This window comes from Chiloscyllium plagiosum, chromosome 4 (genome assembly GCF_004010195.1).
Source record: "Chiloscyllium plagiosum isolate BGI_BamShark_2017 chromosome 4, ASM401019v2, whole genome shotgun sequence".
In the NCBI taxonomy this organism is placed as follows: Eukaryota; Metazoa; Chordata; class Chondrichthyes; order Orectolobiformes; family Hemiscylliidae; genus Chiloscyllium; species Chiloscyllium plagiosum.
The window spans coordinates 59349312-59374936 of NC_057713.1; the positions used below are offsets into that span (position 1 = coordinate 59349312).

Consider the following 25625-nt stretch of genomic DNA (forward strand, 5'->3'; position numbering starts at 1 on the left):
TTACCCATTTCATGCCCTGTCCTGTCATGACATGGGCCTACCCATTCTCACCTACTCTCAGCTCTCATTATTACTTACTCAGCTTCTCTTCTATCCTGGCCTATTTTCAACATACCCCTTTCATAGGAGTTTTTTGCTGGGCTCCATCTCGACCTGTCCGCTCACCTCTCCCTGCAACCTCATCTTCAACATAAAAAACACTTTTTTCCTAGCTGTCATCACTTCTGGTGAAGAGTCTACTTTCTTCCCACTGCAGATTCTGCCAGATCAGCTGAATTTTGACAGAAATTTCTGCTTTTGGTGTCATCCTAAAATATTGTTTGCAGCCGCAGAAAGTCTATCTTTTCTCTTTACAACTGAATGCCCTATTATTATAGTCTTTCCACACTTACTCCTCCTCCCTCATGCAGCAGAGCCAATTGCAGTGCAACGAATTTGGTTCTTGCTATTTTCCTCAGAGAGGCTATTCAACCCAACAGTACATAAGGTGTTTTGCAGGGAAATGGCCACAGGGATTCCTGCACTGCCTGTCTAGTCCACTTTGTCCGCCTGGTGGTTATCCAATCCCTCCTTGAGTGACCACATCACTATATGTGCTATCCATGATACACACAGCCTTCTGGTTGATCCTCGGTGTCCCCAGCTACTGCTCAGCTCTGACACTTGGGCTTCCAGGAGCTGCAGCTGGAAACACCGTCCTGTCCACCTTCTGGTCCCAGGCCCTGGAACTGTGCCCAACTTTTCACATAGGGCAGGAACACACCACAGTCTTGAGCTCTGTCTCCTTCAGAAAATTGCAACAAGAAAGCCAGGCGAGGGGTCACAAAACAAGTATGGGTCTACTGGACAATGACCTGCTCCAATCCCTATGTATAAGTGCTAGTGTTGCAACTTCGACAGGAGTCATGCACTATTAATAACTATATGAAAATTTGCCAGTCGGCAGTTTTCCCATAAGAGTGAATGCACAATCAGCTTTTGTACCGGATTGCAATGAGGGCAAAGTGTATGGAGGTTTGTCTTTTGGATGCAATGTGTGAATGACAGGTAGATATCTGTAACAGGGATGCATGCAGACAAGACGGTTAGTTGTCACTTAAAATATCTTTGCCCTTTGTAACGTAAAGAAATAACGCTAAGGACAGGAGACACACAAGGAGAGAAGTTTTGAACCTTAAGGTCCTCAAAGCATTCAAGCAGGAAACGATGAAGATTGCTGGTGAAGACGGAGTGTAATCTTTGGCAGAAGACGATGATACACCTGCCTTGCTCCTCATTAGTGTATGATTGTATCATCCGCCTTGCTCCTAGTTAATGACACAACCATCTTGCTGGTAGCATATCCCCGAGGTTATGCATCGCTGAACTTCTCCAGAATGATCAAGGAAGTGGTGGCATTTTTCAAGATGACCAATGGTATGCTTGATAATGCTCTTATGAATTCATTAGATTGATTACAGTATTCCTCTGGCTCACTCTGGGAATGACTCATTGTTGTATCAGCCACAACTGAAGGGCATAGCCGTTGACACCAAGGAGCCATTAACCAATCTCAGATAGAATTTCTTTGGTCACCATTACCAAGGTTCAATTCCAGCTTTGCACCACTGTCTGTGTAGAGGTTGCACATTCTTCCTGTGTCTATGTGGGTTTCCTCTGGGTGCTCTGGTTTCCTCCCACAGTCCAAAGTTGTGCAGATTAGGTGCATTGGTTAAGCTAAAGTGTTCATAGTGTGCAGGCTAAATGGATTAGCAATTGGAAACGCAGGATTACAGGGAGAGGGTGGGGGAAGAAGGGGTGCAGGTGGGTCTTAGTAGGATGCTCTTTGGCAGGTCGGTGAGGACTTGATGGGCCAAATGGCCTGCTTCCACACTGTAGGGGATTCTATGATATGGACACACAGGATAGATAAGACAAAACATGAGGTATTCAAACTTTAACGGTTCTTAATCCAATTCTTTTTGTTCTGCATCATCTAAGGACCAAGTGGCAGGCACAGAACAAATGGCATAACTGCACCTCTGGAAACAAAGCAGCCACAGCCTATAAGGATGCAACATCACCTCCCTCATCAACTGCCACCAGCAGTTACCCCACAATGTTCACAGAGGGGGTCACGTATAGTTTGCAGTACAATCTGGGAAGCACAACACAGACATGCCCCAGCATGGCAGCACAGTGGCTCAGTGGTTAGCACTGCTGCCTCACAGCACAGGATGCCAGGTTGATTCCAGTCTCGGGCGACTGTCTGTGTGGAGTTTGCACATTCTCCCAGTGTCTGCGTGGGTTTCCTCCGGGTGCTCCGGTTTCCTCCAAAGATGTGCAGGTCAGGTGAATTGGCCATGGTAAATTGCCCATTAGGTGCATTAGTCAGAGGGAAATGGGTCTGGGTGGGTTACTCTTCAGAGGGTGAGTGTGGACTTGTTAGGCTGAAGGGCCTGTTTCCACACAGTAGGGAATCTAACCTAATTTAATCTAACCTCACAGATGGAGTTACATTTGGGTCCCCAGACAATTAGGAGATGGCTGGGGATCAGGATCCTGTTGAGTCTCATGTTTGTCACAATGTGATTTCTAGAGAGGAGATAAGACATGAAACACAGATTTAGAGATAACTTGGCAAGGGAAGATGGTCAGGCCGGGTCTATGACCCAGGAAGATGATGGAGGTGAGGCGATGATCCAATATTGTTGTATGAACCATATGTAGATATGGTCAGCCCTGACATCCCTTGGATATCTCTCCAGGCGTCGGCATGAACTTATAAAATCCTTCTCATATTCTGACAAATCCTTGTCATCTGAGGAGTGCTAATGTTCCTTGCATTCTTCCCTTTACATCTACATTTGTCAATGCTCTGCTAAGTTGTGCAGTGCAAAGAAGACCAGTACTACTTGAGATATTCTTTGGGGTATGCATTGCTGAACTTCTCCAGAGTGATCAAAGAAGTAGAGGCATACTTTAAGAAGACTGGTAGTACACATGATAATGCTCTGCTGAATCATGAGATTGATTGCAGCATTCCTTTGGCTCCTTCTGAGAATGACTCACTGGTGCATGCGAATATCTGAGGAGATAGGCCTTTGACACCAAGGAACCATTAATCAACCTCAGATGGAATTTCAAGAAGCTCTGGGAGCTTTGAGTTGTGCAAGATGTATCAGATAGCTCCACAAGTAACGATCAAGAGGTGCACTGTTCTTCTCTTGTGATGCAAAACAGTTGTACATTTGTGGAGGGAATCATTTTTCAACTCACAAATGCAGCTGCTTGCTCCCAAGGAGTCTTTTTGACTGTAAGTGCAGTCAATGATATCATATATTCAAAGAAACCTAGCATTGTCACTGAATGCAGTTGACATTGGTGGTGATAAATCACTGACATGAAATAGGGTGTCTGTCACCCCTTTATATAACTATGTGGAGCAGCCTATGAGATGCCATCATCTGTCATGCTCTGGAGCCCCACCCTGCAAAAATTTAGCAACACTGTAACCTTAAGGGTCACTGGCAATGGGATTCCCACCAAATCCACATGGCTGAACATCTTTTACACAGTCCAACATGGCTCACCGATCATATCCTCTAGCATTTTCATATGCCCTTGGCATTGCCTTTATGATATCCAGAGTCAGTTTCTTCTTGTTTTCTGCATCTGTTGACACATCATTGCCTGTCTTTACTGATGTGTTCCCCAGACATCTGCATCAGACCAGCCTCCTTCTCGGAAACTGCCTACTGTTAGTCTTGCATCCTCTGTTGGACAACTAAAGCTTTCCTTCTTTGCATTCTCTCTTCATGCATCTGATGTTACAGGAACAACATATGAATGAGACCCATTGTTACAGCATTAATGGCACTGTATGAAGAGGGTAGATGTATGCGTGAAAGCATAACTCTCATTTTTTAAAAACTAGTCATTAGGGCATTCTTTTAATGGGCCAGTTGTGCACAATATTATCTTCATTTACCAAAACAACATTCTTCTACTTCAAATGGATTTTATATTCAGACAGTGTTGGATCTAATCCTAGTCAGTTTCATGAAGGTTAACCAAGCTGTGTAGTTTTGGTCCCTTTTCAAAAACGGTTTCCACCCAGGAAAATCACACATATTAAATCAGCAGATGGAAATTAAAGATCAGTTGTCTGTTTCTATACATGATTATGACACCCTTAACCCTTTTAATAATCCTCTTCCATGCTTTTGTTCATCCTCATTACCCACCCCAATCCCAAATCTGGACCTGTCTCCATTCAGAGCACAACTTCCTACTTTGGATGTGACTGTTACCTTCAACACTCAGACCCGTACTTCAGCCATCAAGGCACCATCGCTGATCGCACTGACCCCAACTTTTAGGCCTTTCATGTATCTTTCAATATCTGACTTAACCTACCCAACCCTAGTCACTCTAAAGACCACCATAGCAAGGATCGTCCCTTCACTACATCTCTTACAGGGTTGTGTGAATTTGGAACTCCCTGCTTCAGAAGGTGGTGGAGGCAAGGTCATTAAATATTTTTAAGATGGAGGTGAATTTTTGTTAGGGAATCAACAATTTTCACAGAGGGATTAAAATGTGGAATTTGGAACACAAATAGATTAGCCATTATCTTATTGCATTGCTTAGCACATCTGCTCCTAATCTGTAAATTCATATGTCACCAATTTCCTAATATTTTACATTGATACATGGGATGTAGGCAGTCCTGGTTCAGGCAGCATTTATTACCCATCCCTAGTTGACCTTGAGAAGGTGGTGGTGACCTTCCTTCTGGAACCGCTGTAGTCCATTTGATACAGGAGCCTCAAAAATGCTGTAAGGGAGGTACTTACAGGATTGTGACCCAGAGATTTTGACATCCATGCTAATACAATATCCGAAAAAAAACAGCTCTTTACTTGTACAGCCACATTTTACGTGGGACCTAATTAAATGCGTTTGGGAAATATGAATATGCAACATTTACTAATGTTGTTACATTCTCAAATTAAAACTATTAAACATAAATTGATTGCAAAAAATGTTGGTTCTGCTTGTACTAACATTTTTGAAATGTCCTGCTACAAGCTCTTTAATAATGGATTCTAGCATTTTCTCAATGACAGCCCGTAAGCTAATTGATCCAAAGTTTCCTGCTTTCTTTCTTTCTCTTCAATAGAGGTGTTACATTGCCAACTTCCCAACTGAGAATTTTTGAAGATTACAACTGATGCACCGCTTCCTTTAATACCCTAGAATGTATCCCATTAGATTCAGAGGATATGCCAGACTTTTGCCTCATTAGTTTTATTAGGCCCTTTTTTTTAAAAGAGGATTGTGGTTATTTTAAGTTTCTCCCTCCTTTACACCTTTTATTATCTATTACTTTGGAATAACTTTCGTGTCTTCTGACTTGAACTCAGATCAAAGTCTCTACTATTTCCTTCTTTCCCATTATTAAAATTGTCAGTCTCATGTTTTTATGGACTAACACTCAAATTAGTTATTCTTTCCTTTTTTATATACTTGAAGTGTTTGCATCTGCTTTTACTTTTTTTACTAGTTTTCTCTCACATCCTAATTTCGCCCTCTTTAACATTTTAATCATCTTTAACTGGTTTCTAAATTTTCCTAACCTTCTGACCCACTAGTATTCTCTGCAGTATTTTTTTAAGCTTTTTCCCAATTTGATAGCATTGTCAACAACAGCATCGCAGATTAACAGAAGTGTGGCATCACAGAAGCAGGCCTGTATTAGCTCGGTGAATGAGCAATTTGCTTAATTCCATTCTCCTGTTTTTTCCTGCACTTTCTGCCTTTTCAGAAAACAGCTTAACTCAATTTTGAAAGATGTGGTTGATAACATGGATGTAGAAAGAATGTTTCCTCTTCTGGGAGAATGTATAACGAGAGGTTACCATTTAAAAATAAGGAGTCATTTATGGCAGACATGACAAGAATTTCATTTTCTCTCACAGGATAATGGGTCTTTATAATTCTCCTCCTCAAAAGGCAGTGGAAGCAAAGTTTTTGAAAATTTTGAAGGGTCACAGGTTTGTCAGAAGGATGGGATGAAAGGTTATAAAGGGTGGGCAGTATTTTGGAATTGAGATTACAATCAGATCAGCCATGATCTTATTAACGGTTAGATCAGCTTCGAGGAGTCAAATGGTCGATACGGTTCCAAATTCTTTGTTGGAATAATGAGAGGCATTCTCACTGAAACACACAAGATTCAGAAGGAACTTAATAGGATAGATGCTGAGAGGTTAGTTCTGGTAGTCAAGCAGGCTTAAACATAAGGGAAACAGACTCAAGATTTAGGATTGAGATCATGAGAAATATCTTCACTCAAAGTGTTGTGAACTCTCTAACAATTTATTGCAGAGGTTGTGAAGTCCTCTATTCCAGTTAAGGCTGGTATCGACATATTTTTGATCTATCAGGAAATCCAGGTGAAGCAGACTCATTGGTCATATAGTTTGTTTCTGCTTAATTTAGAGGGAATATCTCATTAGCCTTCAGTCAGATTTCTAATGGATGACAGGGTTGTAGGAAGGTCAAGGAATCCTGAAGGGTCACAACAAAGATTTGGTTGAGAACAGCATCAGAGATGTGAGAAAAGAAAAAGGCTTGAAAAAATCTAGGAGACACAAAGAAAAACTATCAGAACACATAGCTCAATCATCGACTCAGCTCCAGACTGAAATCTTTCAGTTGAAGTAATAGTACTGGGGCCAAGGCTTTAAATCTACATGAAAGCCTGCCACGCTCATCGTCAAAGTAGTCCAAAATGTTTTCACACAAAATATAAATAAAATAAAATGTAAGGAAAAGGTGAAAACCTAAGTGCTGTACTTGGATCCAGAGTGGCAAACAAAATACACACTCAGATGGAAGCAGGAAGTTCCAGCTATGTAGATCTGGTTATGGAGCAATTTAGAATATGCACAGAGTACTTGGTTGTAAACAGGGTATAGACTGGACAACAAGTGGAGGGAGACCAGAGTGAATGTTTAAGGTTCTGTGCTGAGGTAATGCTGACAAACAGTGCTTACAATATGCATGCAGCCTTGATAAACTATTGCCCGCGTTCAGAAACAAGTGCGGTGACTGAGGAAAAATTACAAGGTATTTAAGGCTAGAGAATCTGAGGATGCACTGTTGAAGGCATTTCTGAAGGAATTAATATCCAAGGTATGCACAGAAATGCTTCTGGGAAGAAAGATAATGGCCAAATTTGTAATAAGATCCAGGGGTGATGGAAAACTGTACTTCTACCCATATGGGTCAATCACTGCCGAGAAACAGACTACTGATGAAGCTCAAAAAACTAGAAGAACCTTTAGTGTAATCAAAGGCTCAGGTGGGGACTGACATCCTTCAGTTGCAACAGTAGTACTGAGGGAAGGTCTCTAAATCTATCAAGTTGAAAGTCTGCCACACTTACCATCAAAGCAGTCCAAAACCTTTTCACATAAAATATATTCTGAAGATTTCAGAAATATACAAATCCATAGCCATGTAATTCTCTTGCTAATCTAAATAAGGACTGGAAGAAATAAAAAGCAAACCTGCAGTGAATGGTGCAAAATTAAGCAAAATGTTTATTTAATATGCTCGAATGAAATCTAGGCCCTCGGTTTGTCTAAGAAACAAATAAAAAGTATGCAGCCCATGAGACTGTGTGAAGTGAGCAAAATGCCTACATATCCAAATCTTACAACTCCACTGTGGCCATAGTGTCACAAAGGCATAGTGGTGCAGAATTCATTGCCATTTTTAGATTGGAAACACCAATTGGAAAAACAACTTAAAGGTTTTAATATTGACAACCTTACATCTGGAACATCTCCTTTCCATCTCTAAATCCACCTTCTCTCTTACCTTCTGTGCCTCTCCTATGTCAATCCAGGGCCTCACTGTCCAATGTCTATATTTCTCTGGATGGATATCTTATAGAAAACACAGCAGACCCTGCAATTACTGATTTGCTTGAAGAAGCAAATTGGAGGGAGCTACACTTCCAGTATAAGCACTAGAAACATAATTTAACTGACCATTGGAGTACTAAAAATATTGTCTCACTAGAAGATATTCATGTAGGTTGGACTGGAGGATGATGAAGGAATCAAGGAAGCTAACAGAAAAATGACGACATATGTAGGAAGCTTCTTTTGTGGTCATCTATAGATTCCTCTCAACTTTTCTTCTTGTTGGAATGTAACGAGTCAGTAGCTAAGACATTACTTCCTTAAAAGGTAATTCACTGTTACATTTTCAGTTCTTTATATCAAAACCTGATTCCATTTTACCCCAGATAGATCCCCTCTCATCTCATTGAGGTTAGCCCTTATCCAGTTCAAAACATCTATTTTTGACTTTTAACTGTCCTTTTCCATTACTAATGTAAAACTTGGGATCCAATGATAACCCCTACTCAGTGTTCTCCCACAACGTCATTCATGATCACCAGATCCAGCAATATATCCTTCCTAGCTAGATCTTTTTGCAGCTCTCCTTGCCTTTCCATTACTTGACAAAAAAAAAGCCTTTTGTCATGTTGGATGATATTTTAATGTGCCCTCCTGCATTTAGCTATCATCAAAAACAGATGCAAGCACAGTTCACTTCAGACTATTGTAATGTAAGAATAGTCTGAAGCTAAATGTGAGGCTGCATTTTATGAATTTGCAGTACTGATGCTTGTTATCTTTTAGGGCAATTATGTATCACAATCATTGAAGGGTAGGGTGCAGGTAAAACAAAAAGCAATAAATGGGGTCAATATAGTTATTGGCGTTTTACATATACAGGGTCACTGAATGCCAAAACAATAAAATTACATATTAATTGTAACCACTCGAAACTTGTCCACATCATAAGTCAGAGGTATTACAAAATACTGTCCGCTTACCTGGATGAGTGTAGTTCCATAAGCACGGAAGAGGCTCAATACCCTTCAGGACAAAGCAGCCACTTGATTGGCAGCACATCTAATACATTCAACATTCACTTGTAAGATGCATTGCAAAAACTCTTCAAGACTTCTTGAGACACCAATAAACATCATCATCTGCAAATTCACCTCCAAGTCACACACGATCCTTGGAACACTACTGCTGTTCTTTCACCATCATTGGGTCAACTTCATTACATGGGTTGCAGTGGTTCAAGAAAAAACTCGTCACCACCTTCTCAACAGTAACTAGGGATGGCCAATAAGCACTGGCTTAATCAGTGGTGTTCGCATCCCGTAAAAGTATAAAAAAGTTAGTATTTTATATAGTATTTGTTAGCCAATCATTGAGAAGATTATGGGAAGCTCTGTTTATACCTTATAGAAAGGTGATTAGAGCCATGATAAGCACACAATGTTAAAATTATTTCAAATGTTATACAATACAGTTGTAAAGAAAGGAGTGAAAACTGTTTTTATTATTAAATAAGGGCAAGTTAATCAGGGACACAACAGAGTTTTCACTTTTGTTTTTACAACCATTTGTGGCATTTGGACATCGCATGATTAGTCAGCATTTTTTTTCTGTAACTGCCCCTGGAACCATGATAATGAGTCACCTTCTTGAACTGCTGCAGTCCAGAGGGCAGGAAAACCCATAATACTGCTCAGAAGGATATGTATGCGTGCTTGACCGAGTGACAGTGAAGTTTCAAGACAGGATGCTGTATGACAGGCAGAGAAACTTACATGTGGTAGTGTTCCCATGTACCTATGCTTTTCTCCTTCAAGGTGATAGGGTTTGCCGGTTTGGAAAGTATTGCTGAAAGAGCCAGGGTAAGTTGCTACAGTACATCTTGTAAATTACACACAATGCTCCCACTGGGTTGGTGGACAAGGAAGTGCATTTGAAGGTCATGAACGAAATACCAAACAAGCAGGCTGCTTTGTCCTGGATGAGCTTTCCTAGTGTTGTTGAAGTCAAAGTCATCTCGGCAAGTGAAGAATACTCTAACACACTCCTGAATTTTGCTTTATAGATGGCGCACCAGTATTGGGGAAACAGGTAGTGAGTTACATTCCACAGAATTCCTAGCCTCTGACATATTCTTGCAGCCATAGTATTTATATAGTTCATCCAGTTTAGTTTCTGGTCAATTCCAAAATCCAGGATTTTTTATAGTTGTGGAAGTTTTTGAAATTATCAATAGTGGAAGATTGATTCCACTGATTAACTAGTGGTAAGGATTATCATTAGAATTTTTAAAGAAAAGTTTAAAAAAAATTTCCACAAATATCTTTAGAATATGGAATGCTGTAGTACAGATAACTAATAAGACAGAAACTTGGTTTCAAACTAAATATTTTCAAAAGGAAGAGTATATTTCTACACTGCATTTGTTATTGTTCTACTAAAAGTGCAGAAAAATATTTGGATTTTACAATGGTGTATCACTTACAAAAAGAAAGACGTCAATACAAATGTTGTGGAGACATTTCTTGAGGATATAGATTTAAAATCTAGCTGTAACTCACATTAAAAGCTTTAAGGCGCTCTGATTCTGCTCCATCTGAATCAATTATCTTCTCAGCATCATCATGATCATCCTGATCATCATCATCTTCGATAGTTCTACTCACAGTCAGATCTTCAGGACCACCTCCTACACTTTCATTTCTTAGAGACTCATAGCTAGAATAGCTGTGTGCAGGTGACTGAGTCGGGAAAAAACAGACATGAAACATAATTAGCAACTGTATTAATTATTATGGATAAAATGCAACTTGAAAACAATTTAGTAAATTTAGATAACTATGAGTTTCCTGTTGAGTTTTGATTAACAATCAAGATCTATCTCCTCTTTAAATAAATAAATTAGTTTTAACTTCAGAAATGTATAAAAGAGTTAAAAATTACTTCTATATATTTCATACCTCAAGTTCTACTTTAAACTGACATTAAAACAAGAGTATCCTCATTATAGCTCCAAATTTCATGATTCTTAAGTGTAGTCCTAACAGCTAGTTGTCTGATTAATCAAAATATTCTGAATCAGAATACAAATGGTTGTTAGCAATTGGAACAACTGAGCAAATTAATGTTTCCGACTACTTTCAGTCATTAGCAAAGTGATCCAGGGAGTCATGAATGATGCTATTAGTGGCACTTACTCACCAACAGCCTGCTCAATGATGCTCATTTGAGTTCCGTTTGAGTCATTCAGTTATAGATCTCATGACAGGCTTGATTAAAATATGGACAAGAGTTGCATTCCTGAATTTTGGTGAGAGTGACTGTTCTTGTGGCATAAAGAAACCTCAGTATAACTCAAATCACTGGGGGCCAGGAAAGGTACTTTCCATTGGTTTGCATCATCTTTGACACATATTCTCTTATGCCAGAATCTAAGGTCCAAATATCTTCAGAAGCTAACTCATTTACCTTAATTCCATCATCACATCAGAAGCAAAGCTGTTTGCTGATTATTGAAAAATGCTTTGGAAGTTCACAAATAATTCAACATTTTGTAATGTAATATGGCAACATCCAAACTTTGGCTGATAATTTACGAACACTACACAAGTGTTAGGCGATGGCCATGGTCAACAGGAGGGAATGTGTCCACAGTGTTTAATGGTACTACATCTCAAATTTCCCACTATAATTATTCTGGAGAAGTGGTCATCATTGACTAGAAACTCAACTGGACCTTCCATATAAATACCCTGGACACAGGACTGGGTTTACTACAGAGTAGCTCAACTCCTGAATTCCTAAAACCTTTGCAGGCAGAAATGAAAAATCTTGCCAATTGCGCAGCAATGAAAACACTCAAGAATATCATCATAAACCAGATCAAGACTACTTTAGTCTGTTTTATGGACAGCCTCTTCAAAGCCTTAAGCACTCATCCCTCCAATTTTGGTCCATTGTAGCTACACTGTCTATTATTTGCAGGGTGCAGTGGCACAAAGCTTCTTTGACAGCACCTCTCAAGCCTCTGACATCTATCACCAAGAAAGACAAAGGCAGAAAGTGCATGGGAACACCATCAGCTCTAACATCCCCACAAACTCACACATCATTCTGACATGGAAATATATGGCCACCACTCTATCGTCCCTGAATCACATCCCTCGAACACCTATCTAAAAGGACCAAAGCATGGACTGTGTAGGGGATGTACACAGCCACCTTCTCAAGGGCAACTAAGAATTGCCTATAAATGCTGAGCTCTTGGGTGACATTGATATACCAAGAATGAATCATCAAGAGAAAAATGAATCTAAAATTGTGGTCTCAAAATACCTGGATCTTCAATGCATGTGTGAGAGAAAAACAGTTCTGCTGGCCAGTATCCAAGTTGTTTATGATTACAGAACCATAGAGAAGCAATCAAGAATAAAATTATTTAATGATAGACAATTTCAATGGGTTGAGAATGGGCCTATTCTGGAAACTGGAATGAAAGTTTAGCAAGTAGAATTGCAGCTGAATAACAAGTTCTCATTGAAGGGAAGATACTTTGGTTACAATTGAGGTATATTCTTATGAGGCAGAACACTAGGGCAAAAAAAGCCAGAATCCTCTGGATAGGTGTACATGGTAAATGTCAGGTTGGCAATGCAAGTGAAAACCAGGCTGAATTCAGAGAGGTCAGAGGTAAAATGAGAAAAATAAAAGAAGTAAAGAAATAGTCTGAGAAGACATTGGCAACTAACACAAAAAAGAATCCAAAAAGGTGGAAGAGGATCCACATATTATACTAAACCAGTGCGTCACATCTATCTGAAAAAGGATGATGATGATTCTGGAGCCATCATAAATGATGAAGTAATTGAGGTATTGGATGAACTAAAGATGAGATAGTAAAAGGTTGGCTGTATAGAATGTTAGTCATCAAAACCAGATGGAATGAATTAGAACATTCTGAAAAAAAGAGCAAAGGGTGGAGATACCAATCCTTCTCAGATACATCAGTGGTGTCAGTCCTCTGGAAAATTGCAACGGTATCCCCTAGTTCAAAAATGGTTGTAAGGATAAGCCCCGCAACTAAATTAAAAGTAAAACCTACAGAGCTATGTAAAAAATAAAGTATAGCTTACTGCAGGCAGAGGCAGGAGAATTTATAATGGGGAATAAGGAAATTTCAAAACCTATACAAATGCTATGTATCTGTTTTCATGGAGAAATGTACAAAAAACATCTGAGAAACATTAGAGGACCGAGAGATGAGCGAGAATAAGGAACTGAGGAAAAAAAGTTGTAAAAATGTAGTATTGGAGAAAGTTGATAAATCTCCTGGACTTAATTACCTATATCCCAGAGTATTGAAAAAGATGGCTGTAAAGATAGTGGATGCATTGGTAATTATCATACAGTTGGACCAGTGGCAGAGCAATGTCACAAACCACTGTATGGTCTGAGTGCAGGGAAAGCAGCTGACCAGTAAGTAGCAATTGTGAATATTTCCAGCAAAGTTAAAGTAATGTTTACAGTTTGTGTTAAGGTTTACACTGTTTTTCTTCTCTCTTTTCTTGAAAAGAACTGCTTAAGTCTCAGATTGATATGATTTTTTTTCATTTTAGTTTATAAAAATCAAATATTATTGTAGCGAAGTGTAAAGAGCAGGGTATCTTAAGTAATTAATTTCTAGGTTAAGTCAAACATAGATCCCTCAAAGATGACACCCAAGTTAATAGGGTTGTTAAGAAAGCATATGGTGTGTTTGCTCTCATTAGCAGGGGACTTGAGTTTAAGAGCCACAAGGTTATGCTACAATCCTGGTTAGACAACACTTGGAATAATGTGTTTAGTTCTGGTTGCCTCATTATAGGAAGGATGTGGAAGCTTTAGAAAGGGTGCAGAGGAGATTTATCAGCATGCTGCCTGGACTGGAGGGCATGTCTTATGATGAAAGGTTGAGGGAGCTAGGGCTTTTCTCACTGGAGCGAAGAAGGATAAGAGATGACTTGATAGAGGTGTACAAAATGATGAAAGGCAGAGCGGATAGCTAGAGACCTTTTCCCAGGACGGAAATTCCTATCACTAGGGGGCATAATTTCAAGGTGATTGGAGGATGGTTTAAGGGAGATGTCAGAGGTAGGTTCCTTACACAGAGAGTGGTAGGTGCATGGAATGCACTGCTAGCAGTCGTAGTAGAGTCAGATATATTAGGGACATTTAAGTGACTCTTGGATAGGCACATGGTTAATAGTAAAATGTAGGGTATGTAGGTTGGCTTGATCTTAGAGTAGGATAAAAGATCCGCGCAACATCAAGGGCCAAGGGGCCTGTAATGTTCTACATTCTATGATAGTGAAATATGGAAGCTGCTGGACTCTAATGTGGTCCAAAGCCAGTACATATATTGTAAGTGCTCACAGCTCAAGGAATTTTGGAGTTGAAGTTGAGTAAGATGAGCAAGCTGACGATAGCACATTGGTAGAGGGAGATGTTCAAGTGAGATAGGAAATATAAATATAATTATAGTAGAGGACAATATATATCTGATGAAGGAGCAGCACTCCGAAAGCTAGTGCTTCCAAATAAACCTGTTGAACTATAACTTGATGTGTGATTTTTAAACTTTGTCCACCCTAGTCCAACAACAGCACCTCCACATCATGTTCTGCTTAGGCACTTTATAACCTCAAGGTCTCAATATTAAATTCCATAACTTCAGAAACTGACCACATAATGCCTATTCTCCATATTCTTATATTATTACACAACAGCCTTAACTTGTTTGTGACTTTTTTTACTTTGCTTTTGGTAGGGAGGACCCATTCTCTCTGCTTTACACCTTAATTTGCACTCACTATATGTCTCCCTTTCTCTTTCTCACCATTAAAACCACTTTGTCTTTTGCACTAAGCCTCTGCTTCTGTTAAAAGTTTAAAAAAATCATTTCCAAACACATTTCAGTTTTGAAAAAGAAATGCACCAGTCTTGAACCGTTAATTTTGTTCCTCTTTAAGCAGACGTTGGCAGACCTGTTTCTCCAGCATTCTCCGTGTTTGTTTGGTTGTACGCCAGTGAGTCTAACTTCAAAGGTGAGGAAACTATTGGTAGGCATTCTGAAGGACAGAATAATCCCCACTTGGAAAGACAAGGATTGATTGAGGACAGTCAGCATGGCTTTGGCAAAAGTAGATCATGTCTGACAGGTTTGATTAAGCTTTTCAAGGAGATGACTAAATGTGTGGATGGAGATAGTGCAGCAGATGTAGTGCACACGGATTTCAGTAAGGCTTTTGAGAAGAACTCACATAGGAGAATGCCCACAAAGCTAAGAACAGTGAGATGTGGAGCAATTTGGCAAATTGGATCCAAAATTGCCTTAGTAGCAGGATACAGGGTGTGATAGTGATGGCATAAATGATTTGTTTCAAAAATGCATAAATTGTTGAGGTAGCAGGGCAGGAGGATAAAATGTATAAAAAGGCACATGGGGTCCCTGGGTTTTAATAATTATAGGTAGAGAATAGAAAAGCAAATGGGCACATAAAAGATTTATGAGAATAGTTTCATTTACGAGAATGGAGGAGGAATAACAACAGAGATGAAAACATGGAGAAGCTGGGCGTGTTGTGTTTAGAAAACAAAGGGTGGAGATTTGACAGACATGTTCAAAGTCATTCAGGCTCCAGATAAAGAAGACAAAACATTTTTGGAAGTCTTTTTCAAAGTTCTGAAGAAGTCATGTTGGCTGCAAAACATTAATTCAGAATTTCTTTCTCCACAGATTCTGTGAGACCTGCTGAGACTTTTCAAAACTCTTGTTTTCAGTTCAGATTTCAAGCAGTGTATTTCTTTTATTTATATGAGAATCTGCTTGAATCTGTGGTTAGAATCTGAAATGCACCATGGCACAGTGTCAAAAAAATTTCTCACAAGGGAACTAATAAGGACCTAAGAGAAAACAAAAGGGAGAAAATGTTTTACAAAAAAAAAGAGCATAGGTATGGGATTTGTAAACTGCTTTTGCAAAGAGCTAGCCTGAATGACCATAGACAGTCTCCATGTGTGCTGTAATCACTTTACTTTGAATCCATCAAAACATTGAGTTTCATTATTTTATTTTATTCTGGACATGATAAGGATCTAACTACACTTTACATTGTTGGTGAGAATGAGGGTGGTGTTATATTCCTTCATGGAATGTGGGCTTCAATGGCAAAATCAGAATTTATTGCCCATTCCATTGAGTAGGTGATGATGAGTAATCTTCTCGAATTCTACACTGTCCTCATGGTGAAAGCCATGAGGACAGTGTAGAACTTCAATAGGTCATTGACAAGTTGGTTGAGCAGGTGAGTTGGTGGCAGATGAATTGCGAGGTGATACACTTTGCTAACAAGAATATGGAGAGACATTATAAAACGTTGAGAACCATTCTAAAAGATTTGCAAGAGCGACAAGACCTGGATGTATATGCACATAAGTCACTAAAGATGGCAAGACGGGGGATCCAAAATGGCGGCAATCTAGTAAGATGGCTTTGCAGAGCTTCACACCGTATCGCAAGTGGGATGAAGCCCTAACCCACCCTATCCAGGTCATTGCAGTATTCTAGGACTCTGAAAATGTCACAGAGCCCTAGAAAGTTCTAAGAAGTCACTTACCTGCATTCTCACTGTCCAGGAATGCCTAAGAAGGGAGCAGCCTCACCCGAGGCTGGGGCAACAGCTCAACCTACAGGATCCTCGGACTCGATTTCTTACCAGGCCCTGGTGTGTAGCTGTCCCCTTTGGGTATGGGAGGGTGAATTCCCATGTCCAGTGCCATTGGTGCTTTATATGTTGTTTTGTTTTTTTGGGTTTTGTCGTATATAGCCTTTGATAGTTGTGTAGGTTTGTTAACGATAGTGGTTTTAGTTTGTGTAGTTTTTATGTTCTGTAGATTTTCTTCTATTAAGGCCCAGTGATTTTTAATTCGAGTTCTTCCTCTTTGGAGTCTAAATGCTACTGCAGAAGCTTTTGGCTAATGACTCTGTTAAATGGCGTACCTGGAATATCAAGGGGAGTCACTCACCAATTAAAAGGAAAAAGGTACTCTTGAGTCTTGGAAAGGAAAATGGGGATATTGCTTATTGCAGGAGATGCACTTGGATGATAGGGAAAGTTTGAAATTGCAACAGAAATGAGGTAACTGGTGAAGTCCAGATTGATGCCCTGGGGTTGCAGGATCCCGAGGCGAAAGATGATGTGTTCTTCCTCCAGGCATTGGGTGGTGAGGGAGTGGCGATAGAGGAGGTCCAGCACTTGCATGCCCTCGGCAGAGTGGGAGGGGCAGTTGAAGTGTTCGGCCACAGGGTGGTAGGGTTGATTGGTGCGGTATCCAAGAGACGTTCTCTAAAGCGTTCTGTGAGAAGGCATTCAGTCTCCCCAATGTAGAGGAAACTGCATCGGGAGCAACGAATACAATAAATGACATGTGTGGAAGCACAGGTGAAACTTGGTGGGGTCTATTTGTAGGTGGCAGATGCGGAGGCTCCTTTGGGACCTTGGATGGAGATGAGGGGGGAGATGTGGGCACAGGTTTTGCAATTCCTGCAGTGGCAGGGGAAGGTACGAAGAGGGGTGAGTGGCTTGTTAGGGGTATGGACCTGACCAGGTAGTCGTGGAGAGAACAATCTTTGCGGAAAGCAGACGGGGTGGGGAGTGAAATACATTCCTGGTGGTGGGGTCCATTTGTAGGTGGGGGAAATGTCGGCGGAATGTGCAATTTATGTGGAGGTTGGTGAGGTGGAAGGAGAGGACTGGGGGGTGTTCTGTCCTTGTTGCGGTTGGAGGGGCGGGGTTCGAGGGCGGAGGTGTGGGCGTGGATGAGATGTGTTGGAGAGCATCTTCAACCATGTGGGAGGGGAAATTTCAGTCTTTAAAGAAGGAGGCCATCTGGTATGCTCTGTGGTGGAACTGGTCCTCCTGGGAGCAGATGCGGCAGAGGCGGAAGAGTTTGGAATATGGGATAGCATTTTGCAGGAGGTAGGGTGGGAGGAGGTGTAATCCTGGTAGCTGTGGGAGTCGGTGGATTTGTAAAAAGTGTCAGTGTAGAATCGGTCTGCGTGGATGGAGATGGAGAGGTCTAGGAAGGTATCAGAGATGGTCTACATGAATTTGAGGTCGGGGTGGAATGTGTTTGTGAAATTAATGAATTGTTCGACCTCCTCGTGGGAGCACAAGGTGGCGCCGATTCAGTCATCAATGTAGCAGAGGAAGAGGTGGGGAGTGGTGCCGATGTAACTCCCATGCAGGTGCCCATGGCTAACCCTTTCGTCTGGAGGAAGTGGGAGGATTGGAAGGAGAAATGTGTGCTTCACCAGTTTCCTCATTTCCCCTCCCCCTACCTTACCCCAGTTCCAACCTACCAACTCAGCCCCATCCTCATTAGCTGTCCCACCTGTCAATCTTCCTTCCTACCTATCCACACCACCCTCCTCTCCGACCTATCACCTTTACACCCACCTCCAACCACCTGTTGCACTCTCAGCTACCTTCTCCTCAGCCCCACCCCCTTCCCATTTATCTCTCCACCCCACAGGCTCCCAGCCTCATTCCTGATGAAGGGCTCTGGCCCAAAACGTCAATTCTCCTGCTCCTCAGATACCTGCTGTGCTTTTCCAGCAACATACTCTCAACTCTGATCTCCAGCATCTGCAGACCTCACTTCCGCCGAGAGAAAAAATGTTCCCAGTCATAAAAGTTCAATAATGAGGGCCACAGATTGAATATGCTTTACAAAGGAAGTAAATGCAAGATGAGGAAAGACCTTTTAACACAGTAAATGGTTCAGGTTTAGGATGCACTGCTTGGAACTGTAATGGAGGCAGGTTCAACAAAGAGATTGAAGAGGGCATTAGGTGATTATCCAAAAAGAAACAATGTGCATGATTACTGAAGAAAGGCAAGAAAACGTTAGGGCATGATAGTCATTTAGGACCAGAGCAGAAATAATGGGTTGTGTGACCTCTGTCAGCACTGCAACAATTCTGTAATTTGGTGAAGCGCTTCCACAATGTTGTTAGCTAGGCAGTTCCTGGATTCTGACCAAACTGCAATGGAAGAACATTGATATATTGCCAAGTCAGGATGGTATGCAATTTAAAGGAGAAATTGGATGTTGTGTTGTTCAAATTGTTTGCTATCATTGTTCTTCTAAGTGATAGCAAAGATTGCAAGTTCTATCCAATCAAGGAATCACATTTAATGTTAGTGATAATGCTCTGGTCATTGCAGGTACAAGCTGGTTGAAAATGGTCAGTAAGCTGCAGACTGTAAATACCCAAAGTGACATGCTATTTGATGTGATGTTTTAAAATTTCTGATCAGGCCAACATTTATTATCTATCCTTTTGAGAAGGTAGTGCACTGTCTTCTTCAACTACTATGGTCCTTGGTGTTTGGTATACCCACAGTACTATTGTGGAGCAAGTCTAAGGATTTTGTTCCAGTGAGTGTGATGGAACAGGGATAAAATTCTAAATCAGGATAGAATGTGGCTTGGACAGCAACTTGTAAGTGGCGGTGATCACATGTGACTACTTCCCTTATCCTTCTTGATTGTAGAGGTTAAGGATTTAGAAAGTGCTGGCGTGAGTTGCTGCAGTGCATCTTGTAGATAGAACACACTGCCATTACTGTGTATCAATGGTGAAGGGACTGATAGTGGAATATGGTGCATTGGTTGCCAGACTGCTATGGGCTGGAGTTCAGTTCCTGAGGAGGGTCACACTGGACTCAAAGCATTAACTCTGTTTCTCTTTCCACAGATAATGTCAGACCAACTAAGTTTCTCCAGCATTTTCTGTGCTTGTTTTAGATTTCTAACACAGACAGTATTTTGCCTTTATTCGAGGGACCTAATTAAATGTTATTTGATGTCAAGAACAGATAGTCACTTTTTTGTGTAGAGTTTAGTTCTTTGCTCCATGCTTGGACTAAGGCTGTTGTGACGGACCTGCACCTTTAACAAGATTATGCAGTCCTTGGCTTTTCTTTTGCAGAGAGGTCGTAAACAACACAGACTCTGAAAGGTCTGGGGGGGGGGGTTGAAGGGTTTTAGGGCCAATTTGATAACAGCTAACAAATACTGCCTCAGGCAGAAGGTTTTTGAGTTTTAAAAAAATCTTGTACATTGAAAGGGGTGTGGCCAGTTCTCCCAGCTCAGCTTTTCTCTTTTTTTTTAAAGCGATAATGTGAAAAAGAAAGGCTGCTGGACCCAAAGAAGCAGGTCCAGGTTGGTATTCTCTCCCTGACTTCTCTCCTGTAAGAACCTGTGCTTGATTTTACCTTTTGTGCCAAGGGGTGTTTATGGTGATTGTTACAAGTATTCAGAACAGCACAATTAAGTTGGGATAGTCTGTTGGGTTTTCGGATAGGATAAGTTATTCGGTATTCTGTTTTCTGTTGTTTGTGTTTCATTCAGTAATCTTGTAAATAAATTGTTTTATTTAAAATGAAGTGGTTTGATCAGCTGATTCTCTCCTGGAATATCCACTTTACACCTGGTTAAAACAATTAGTAAAGTTAGGGTCTGGGCTACCTTCTTGAAATGTTTTGAGGAGTCTGGCCTAGTCCATAACACTGTTAAGAAGGAATTAGTTGGTTCTTTGAAACTGAACAATGCGCAGGGATACAATTGGGAAAGCAGGGGAATCGTACTAGGCAAGATGTTCATTTAGAAAGCCAGAGAAGACATGATGGGCAAAAAGGACTCCTTTTGCACCATAACAATTCTGTGATTCTGGGACCTACCCTGCCCTGCATAAAATCCCCTGAGAAGTAAGATCCATCACTGTGCCAGAGTAACCAAATGAGGAACAGTCACCCTGTCATCGCTACAATACATGGGATGTTGAAAAGATTTAAAGCTGATGGTGGATTTCTACAGGGTCTCAGTTATGGACTTAAGCAGTATGACACCAGTACTATGAAATCTGATAGTTGAACACATCTCTGAGAAAATTCTTCAAATGTAGAGCAGTGAACATACCTGATAAGTGAGGACTGTCTATCTAAAGGCCTCTAATATCCCTTCAGTACCTCTCAACTTCCTCTTCTCCCTCTTCATTCTTCTCCTTTTGTAGTAGCGAAGATTGGGTTATTCAAGGCTGAGCTAAGTATATTTTCAATCTATAAAGGGCATCAAGTGTCATGGGGAATAGGCAGGAAACTGGAGTTAAGGCTGCAAAGCAAATCAGCCATGATTTTATTGAATGATGGAGCAGTCTCAGAGGGTCAAATAGCCAGTTGGGTTACTATTTCTTAGGCTCTTACGTTACAATTCTTTCACATCAAATGTTTCCCATTTCTTCGTAGATACAGGCATAGACTAACTTATATGAGGAACAGATAGTGGGGAAAAGCATTCCACAATCATCAGCAAACAGTTCCTTCTATATATGTTACCAAACACAACACAGCAATTTTTGAATGATCTCTCATAGTTCATTCTGCTGCCTGCTATCAATAGAAAACCACGGCATTAATAGGAACTTCTAAAGATGTAAATTTGCATAGACCCACAGTATGTAATGAAATACATACATCATATTCTGAATTAAATATTCATGTATTATGGCGACTTTGCACACACCAAAAGTAATTAAATGAGGGAACTATTAAGAAATGAACAATTAGGCATTGGGATCTGTGCTCATACTTTGATTCATTATCCTAATCAAGCACAACTCTAGTGTATTTATTTACATTACCAATCTAGAATCTATTTACATTACCAATATTGTGCAACTTATTCGTTGCTTTGAATTGATTTTTATATTTAGTCATTTGCTTGGTCATCAACAGGAAACTATTTTTGAAGAAAGTGGTAATGAGGATATCCGAGCTATTAATTCCTTAATGCATGTTATCTTTCATCAATTACACAAAAGCTTTGCTGTAGAAATTCACCTTGGACAGTTGTGTAATGGATATCAGGTCAACTTTATTATGTAGAGTGCATAAGATTTTGTTCAACTACAGTCAATGAAACTAAATCTCAGGTTTTGCAAGCAAGAAGCAGTTGATCCAATTCAAATGTTTAGTACGAATTTCTGAGACTTTCTAGCCCTTTGCCAATTATAGATGAATCTTTCATTTTTTTTTGGTTGAGTTGGAGTTGGCTTGAGTTTTATTAGATGGAATTCCACTGCAAGACCTCATGGGCTTTCTCCTCATGTTTTACCAAATTCGCCTTATTAACTAACTACTTAGCTCCTATGACATTCAGCATATCCTATTCTAAACTCATATTACTGCATGATTCTCTGACAGGGCCACCTGTTCCTGGCAGACTGGTCTGATATTATCATCCAGATCAGTGTGGTCTCCATGGTGCAGAGAAGAAGCAGCAGTGCCATAAGAAGTCAGTGAATGTCTCTGCTGTGCCAGGGTAAGTGTCATATTCTTCTTTCTGTAACCTCACACTCTCTTCTCTGTTACTGCACCATTTCCCAGCAGGGCACATGCTCTGCCATTCTCACTATTGCTTACAACATCTTTCTTCATCCACTCAACACCCCTCCAACCTTCCACACCATTAATCTTGCATGTTTTATGCTCTGCCCACTTACTCGCTCAAAACACCTCATCGTGTTTTGTCACCCTCACCAGCAATAACATCTGTGTCACCCACTTTCACCTCACTCAATTTCTCCCTTTTTCTGATTAGAGAAGTCAGTCCATAAGAGGGTAGAGAGAGCTCATAGCAGTGGAGAGATGCTGGACATTAAGTTTCTCATCCTATATGAGGAGAGAATTCTGGCCCTTGCACATATGGCCCATTAAGCAATAAGTATCTCTCCATTCCGGTTCAATTCTGATATTAATCCTACTGTCAATGCCATTCATTGCACACCACTTCTAATGAAATGCGTTCTTTCATTGTGTCTTGCAGGTACCACCAAGCATACCCACCCCATGTCCATGGAGAAAAGGCCAGCTCCTCTAGAAGCCACCTTCTTGACTTCTGAAGATGAGTACACTGAGGCTTCTGAGGGAGCATCAGCAAGGTGCATCTTGCAGCCCCTGCTGGCTAGAGGTACTGACAGTTTAATGGAAATGTTAGGCTCAAAGAGTGTGGGGCCACAATGTGGCGAGCACCTCACTGCAGCAGCTCTGGAGCTGGCCAAGTGAAAAGCATCCCAGGCACTGTCATTTGGAGGACTACTGGAGCCCCAAGCAGGAACTGACCCTGTGTTGTCAACTTTGTCTGTATGTACGAGGAGGAAAAGGGGCTGCAGACAGGTACGTTGAATGTAATGACCCTTCTAGCCCAGAGGCTTCACCAGTACAGTGAGTTATTTGATTGCCTGGTTGCGTCCATGGACAGATTGGCAGCTGCCAAGGAAAGCCAGGTCCTGAACCATTGGGAGTCTGCTGGAAAGGTGTACCACCTGTACCCCTGTACCCTAGTCACTGGTCCTCAGGACCAAAGGCATGTTTACAGAGGAATGGGGAAATTGGCACTCATTCTTCCTCAGAGGAGACAGGACATTGCCAGGAAGCAGAGAAGATAGAGGAGAAATCATATGTGGGCCCTTCAGACATCTCCACTCAGAGCACTCCAGAAATGGCTGAGCCTTCTATCTCCACTACTGTCTGCACCCACTGAAGCCATTACTGTGTAAGGAGAAGGGAATCATTGCCAATCGAGCTATGCAAGACTCATTGGGGATGAATGATCATAACATTTTATCAAGATGGAAAGTGAGGTAGTTGGTTCAGTGTCTAGGGCGCTGCATCTTATTAAAGGAAACTATAAAGATATGAGGCATGACTTGGCCTTGATGGATTGGGGGGGGGGGGGGGAATTAAAGGGGGTACTCCAAGATGGAGGACAGGAAAAAGTTCTGGTTGTAACAGCTGCTCCTTGTTTGAGGTATTTTAAGTGCTGCAGGTGATTTTCTCGAATTCCAGGAGCACTAATTACTGTTTTATATGCTGTTGCATTGTTTTGGAACATTGGGAAAAAAAAGTCAAAACAACAGCAGTTTTAAAAGGGAGAAGAACAGACAAAGGAAGCACATGGTGAGGTCAGTGCAGGAGAGAAAGAGAGAAACTGACACTGCCTTTGCTGTTTGAATCCATTAATCGCTGGACATCGGAGTGGGTCTGGGAAAATTAACAAACAATGAAATTCACAATTGATCTTGGAGGAACTGTTGGGCGAAGTTCACAGCACAGAATCAGATAAGTATTTTGTCTTAAGTGTGGCCTACAGAAAGTCTGCAGAGTAAGTAGAGTGGGTTCTTTCTTGATTATATGTTTTTGGAGATATGTCTCTTAATGAAACTTAAAATATAAGCCATAACTATTAATTTAGCCTGGGGCAGTATTTGTAGAGGAATAGATTAGATTAGATTACTTACAGTGTGGAAACAGGCCCTTCGGCCCAACAAGTCCACACCGACTCGCCGAAGCGTAACCCACCCAGACCCATTCTCCTACATTTACCCCTTCACCTAACACTACGGGCAATTTAGCATGGCCAATTCACCTAACCCCTGCACATTTTTGGATTGTGGGAGGAAACCGGAGCACCCGGAGGAAACCCACGCAGACACGGGGAGAATGTGCAAACTCCACACAGAGAGTCGCCTGAGGCGGGAATTGAACCCGGGTCTCTGGCGCTGTGAAGCAGCAGTGCTAACCACTGTGCTACCGTGCCGCCCACAAATAAGATGGTGTTATTTTCTGGGTCTGCAGATTGTGAAGGAGCAAAAATAGCCTTAAGAAGAGTGATATGTGCTTCTTGTCAGATGTGAGAGTTTAAGGGTTACTGCAGATTATATCTGCCATAAATGCAGTTGGTTGCGAATCTTATCGGATCAAGTGGATCGGATGGAGAGACAGTTATAAGCAATGAGGAAGTTGCAACAGCAACAGTTTAAGAAGGGTGGTAAGGACAAGCGAGGGAACTATAGACCAGTGAGCTTGACGTCAGTGGTGGGCAAGTTGTTGGAGGGAGTCCTAAGGGACAGGAAGTACATGTATTTGGAAAGGCAAGGACTGATTCGGGATAGTCAACATAGCTATGTGTGTGGGAAATCATGTCTCACAAACTTGATTGAGTTTTTTGAAGAAGTAACAAAGAAGATTGATGAGGACAGAGCAGTAGATATGATCTATATGGACTTCAGTAAAGCGCTCGACAAGGTTCCCCATGGGAGACTGATGAACAAGGTTAGGCCTCACGGAATACAGGGAGAACTAGTCATTTGGATATAGAACTGGCTCAAAAGGGAGAAGACAGAGTGGTGGTGGATTGTTTTTCAGACTGGACCAGTGGAGTGCCACAAGGTTCGGTGCTGGGTCCTCTACTTTTTGTCATTTATATAAATGATTTGGATGCGAGCATAAGAGGTACAGTTAGTAAGTTTGCAGATGACGCCAAAATTGGAGGTGTAGTGGACAGCGAAGAGGGTTACCTCAGATTACAACACGATCATGACCAGATGGGCCAATGGGCTGAGAAGTGGCAGATGGAGTTTAATTCAGATAAATGCAAGGTGCTGCATTTTGGGAAAGCAAATCTTAGCAGGACTTATATACTTAATGGTAAGGTCCTAGGGAGTGTTGCTGAACAAAGAGACCTTGGAGTGCAGGTTCATAGCTCCTTGAAAGTGGAGTCGCAGGTAGATAGGATAGTGAAGAAGGCGTTTGGTATGCTTTC

General features: G+C 41.1%; 1 protein-coding gene across 3 annotated transcripts in view; it reads right to left on the reverse strand.

Moving 5' to 3' along the window:
• The window catches only part of LOC122549071 (nucleolar protein 4-like), a 348158-nt gene that overhangs the window by 69594 nt on the left and 252939 nt on the right, over nucleotides 1–25625 (reverse strand). For 2 of the 3 annotated variants that reach the window (XM_043688282.1, XM_043688280.1), the window contains exon 7: nucleotides 10481–10660. The exons of the other annotated variant lie outside the window; for it this stretch is intronic. In XM_043688282.1, coding sequence (XP_043544217.1) covers nucleotides 10481–10660 — 180 coding nt within the window. The remainder of the gene's footprint in view (nucleotides 1–10480; nucleotides 10661–25625) is intronic. 3 annotated transcript variants of the gene reach the window in all.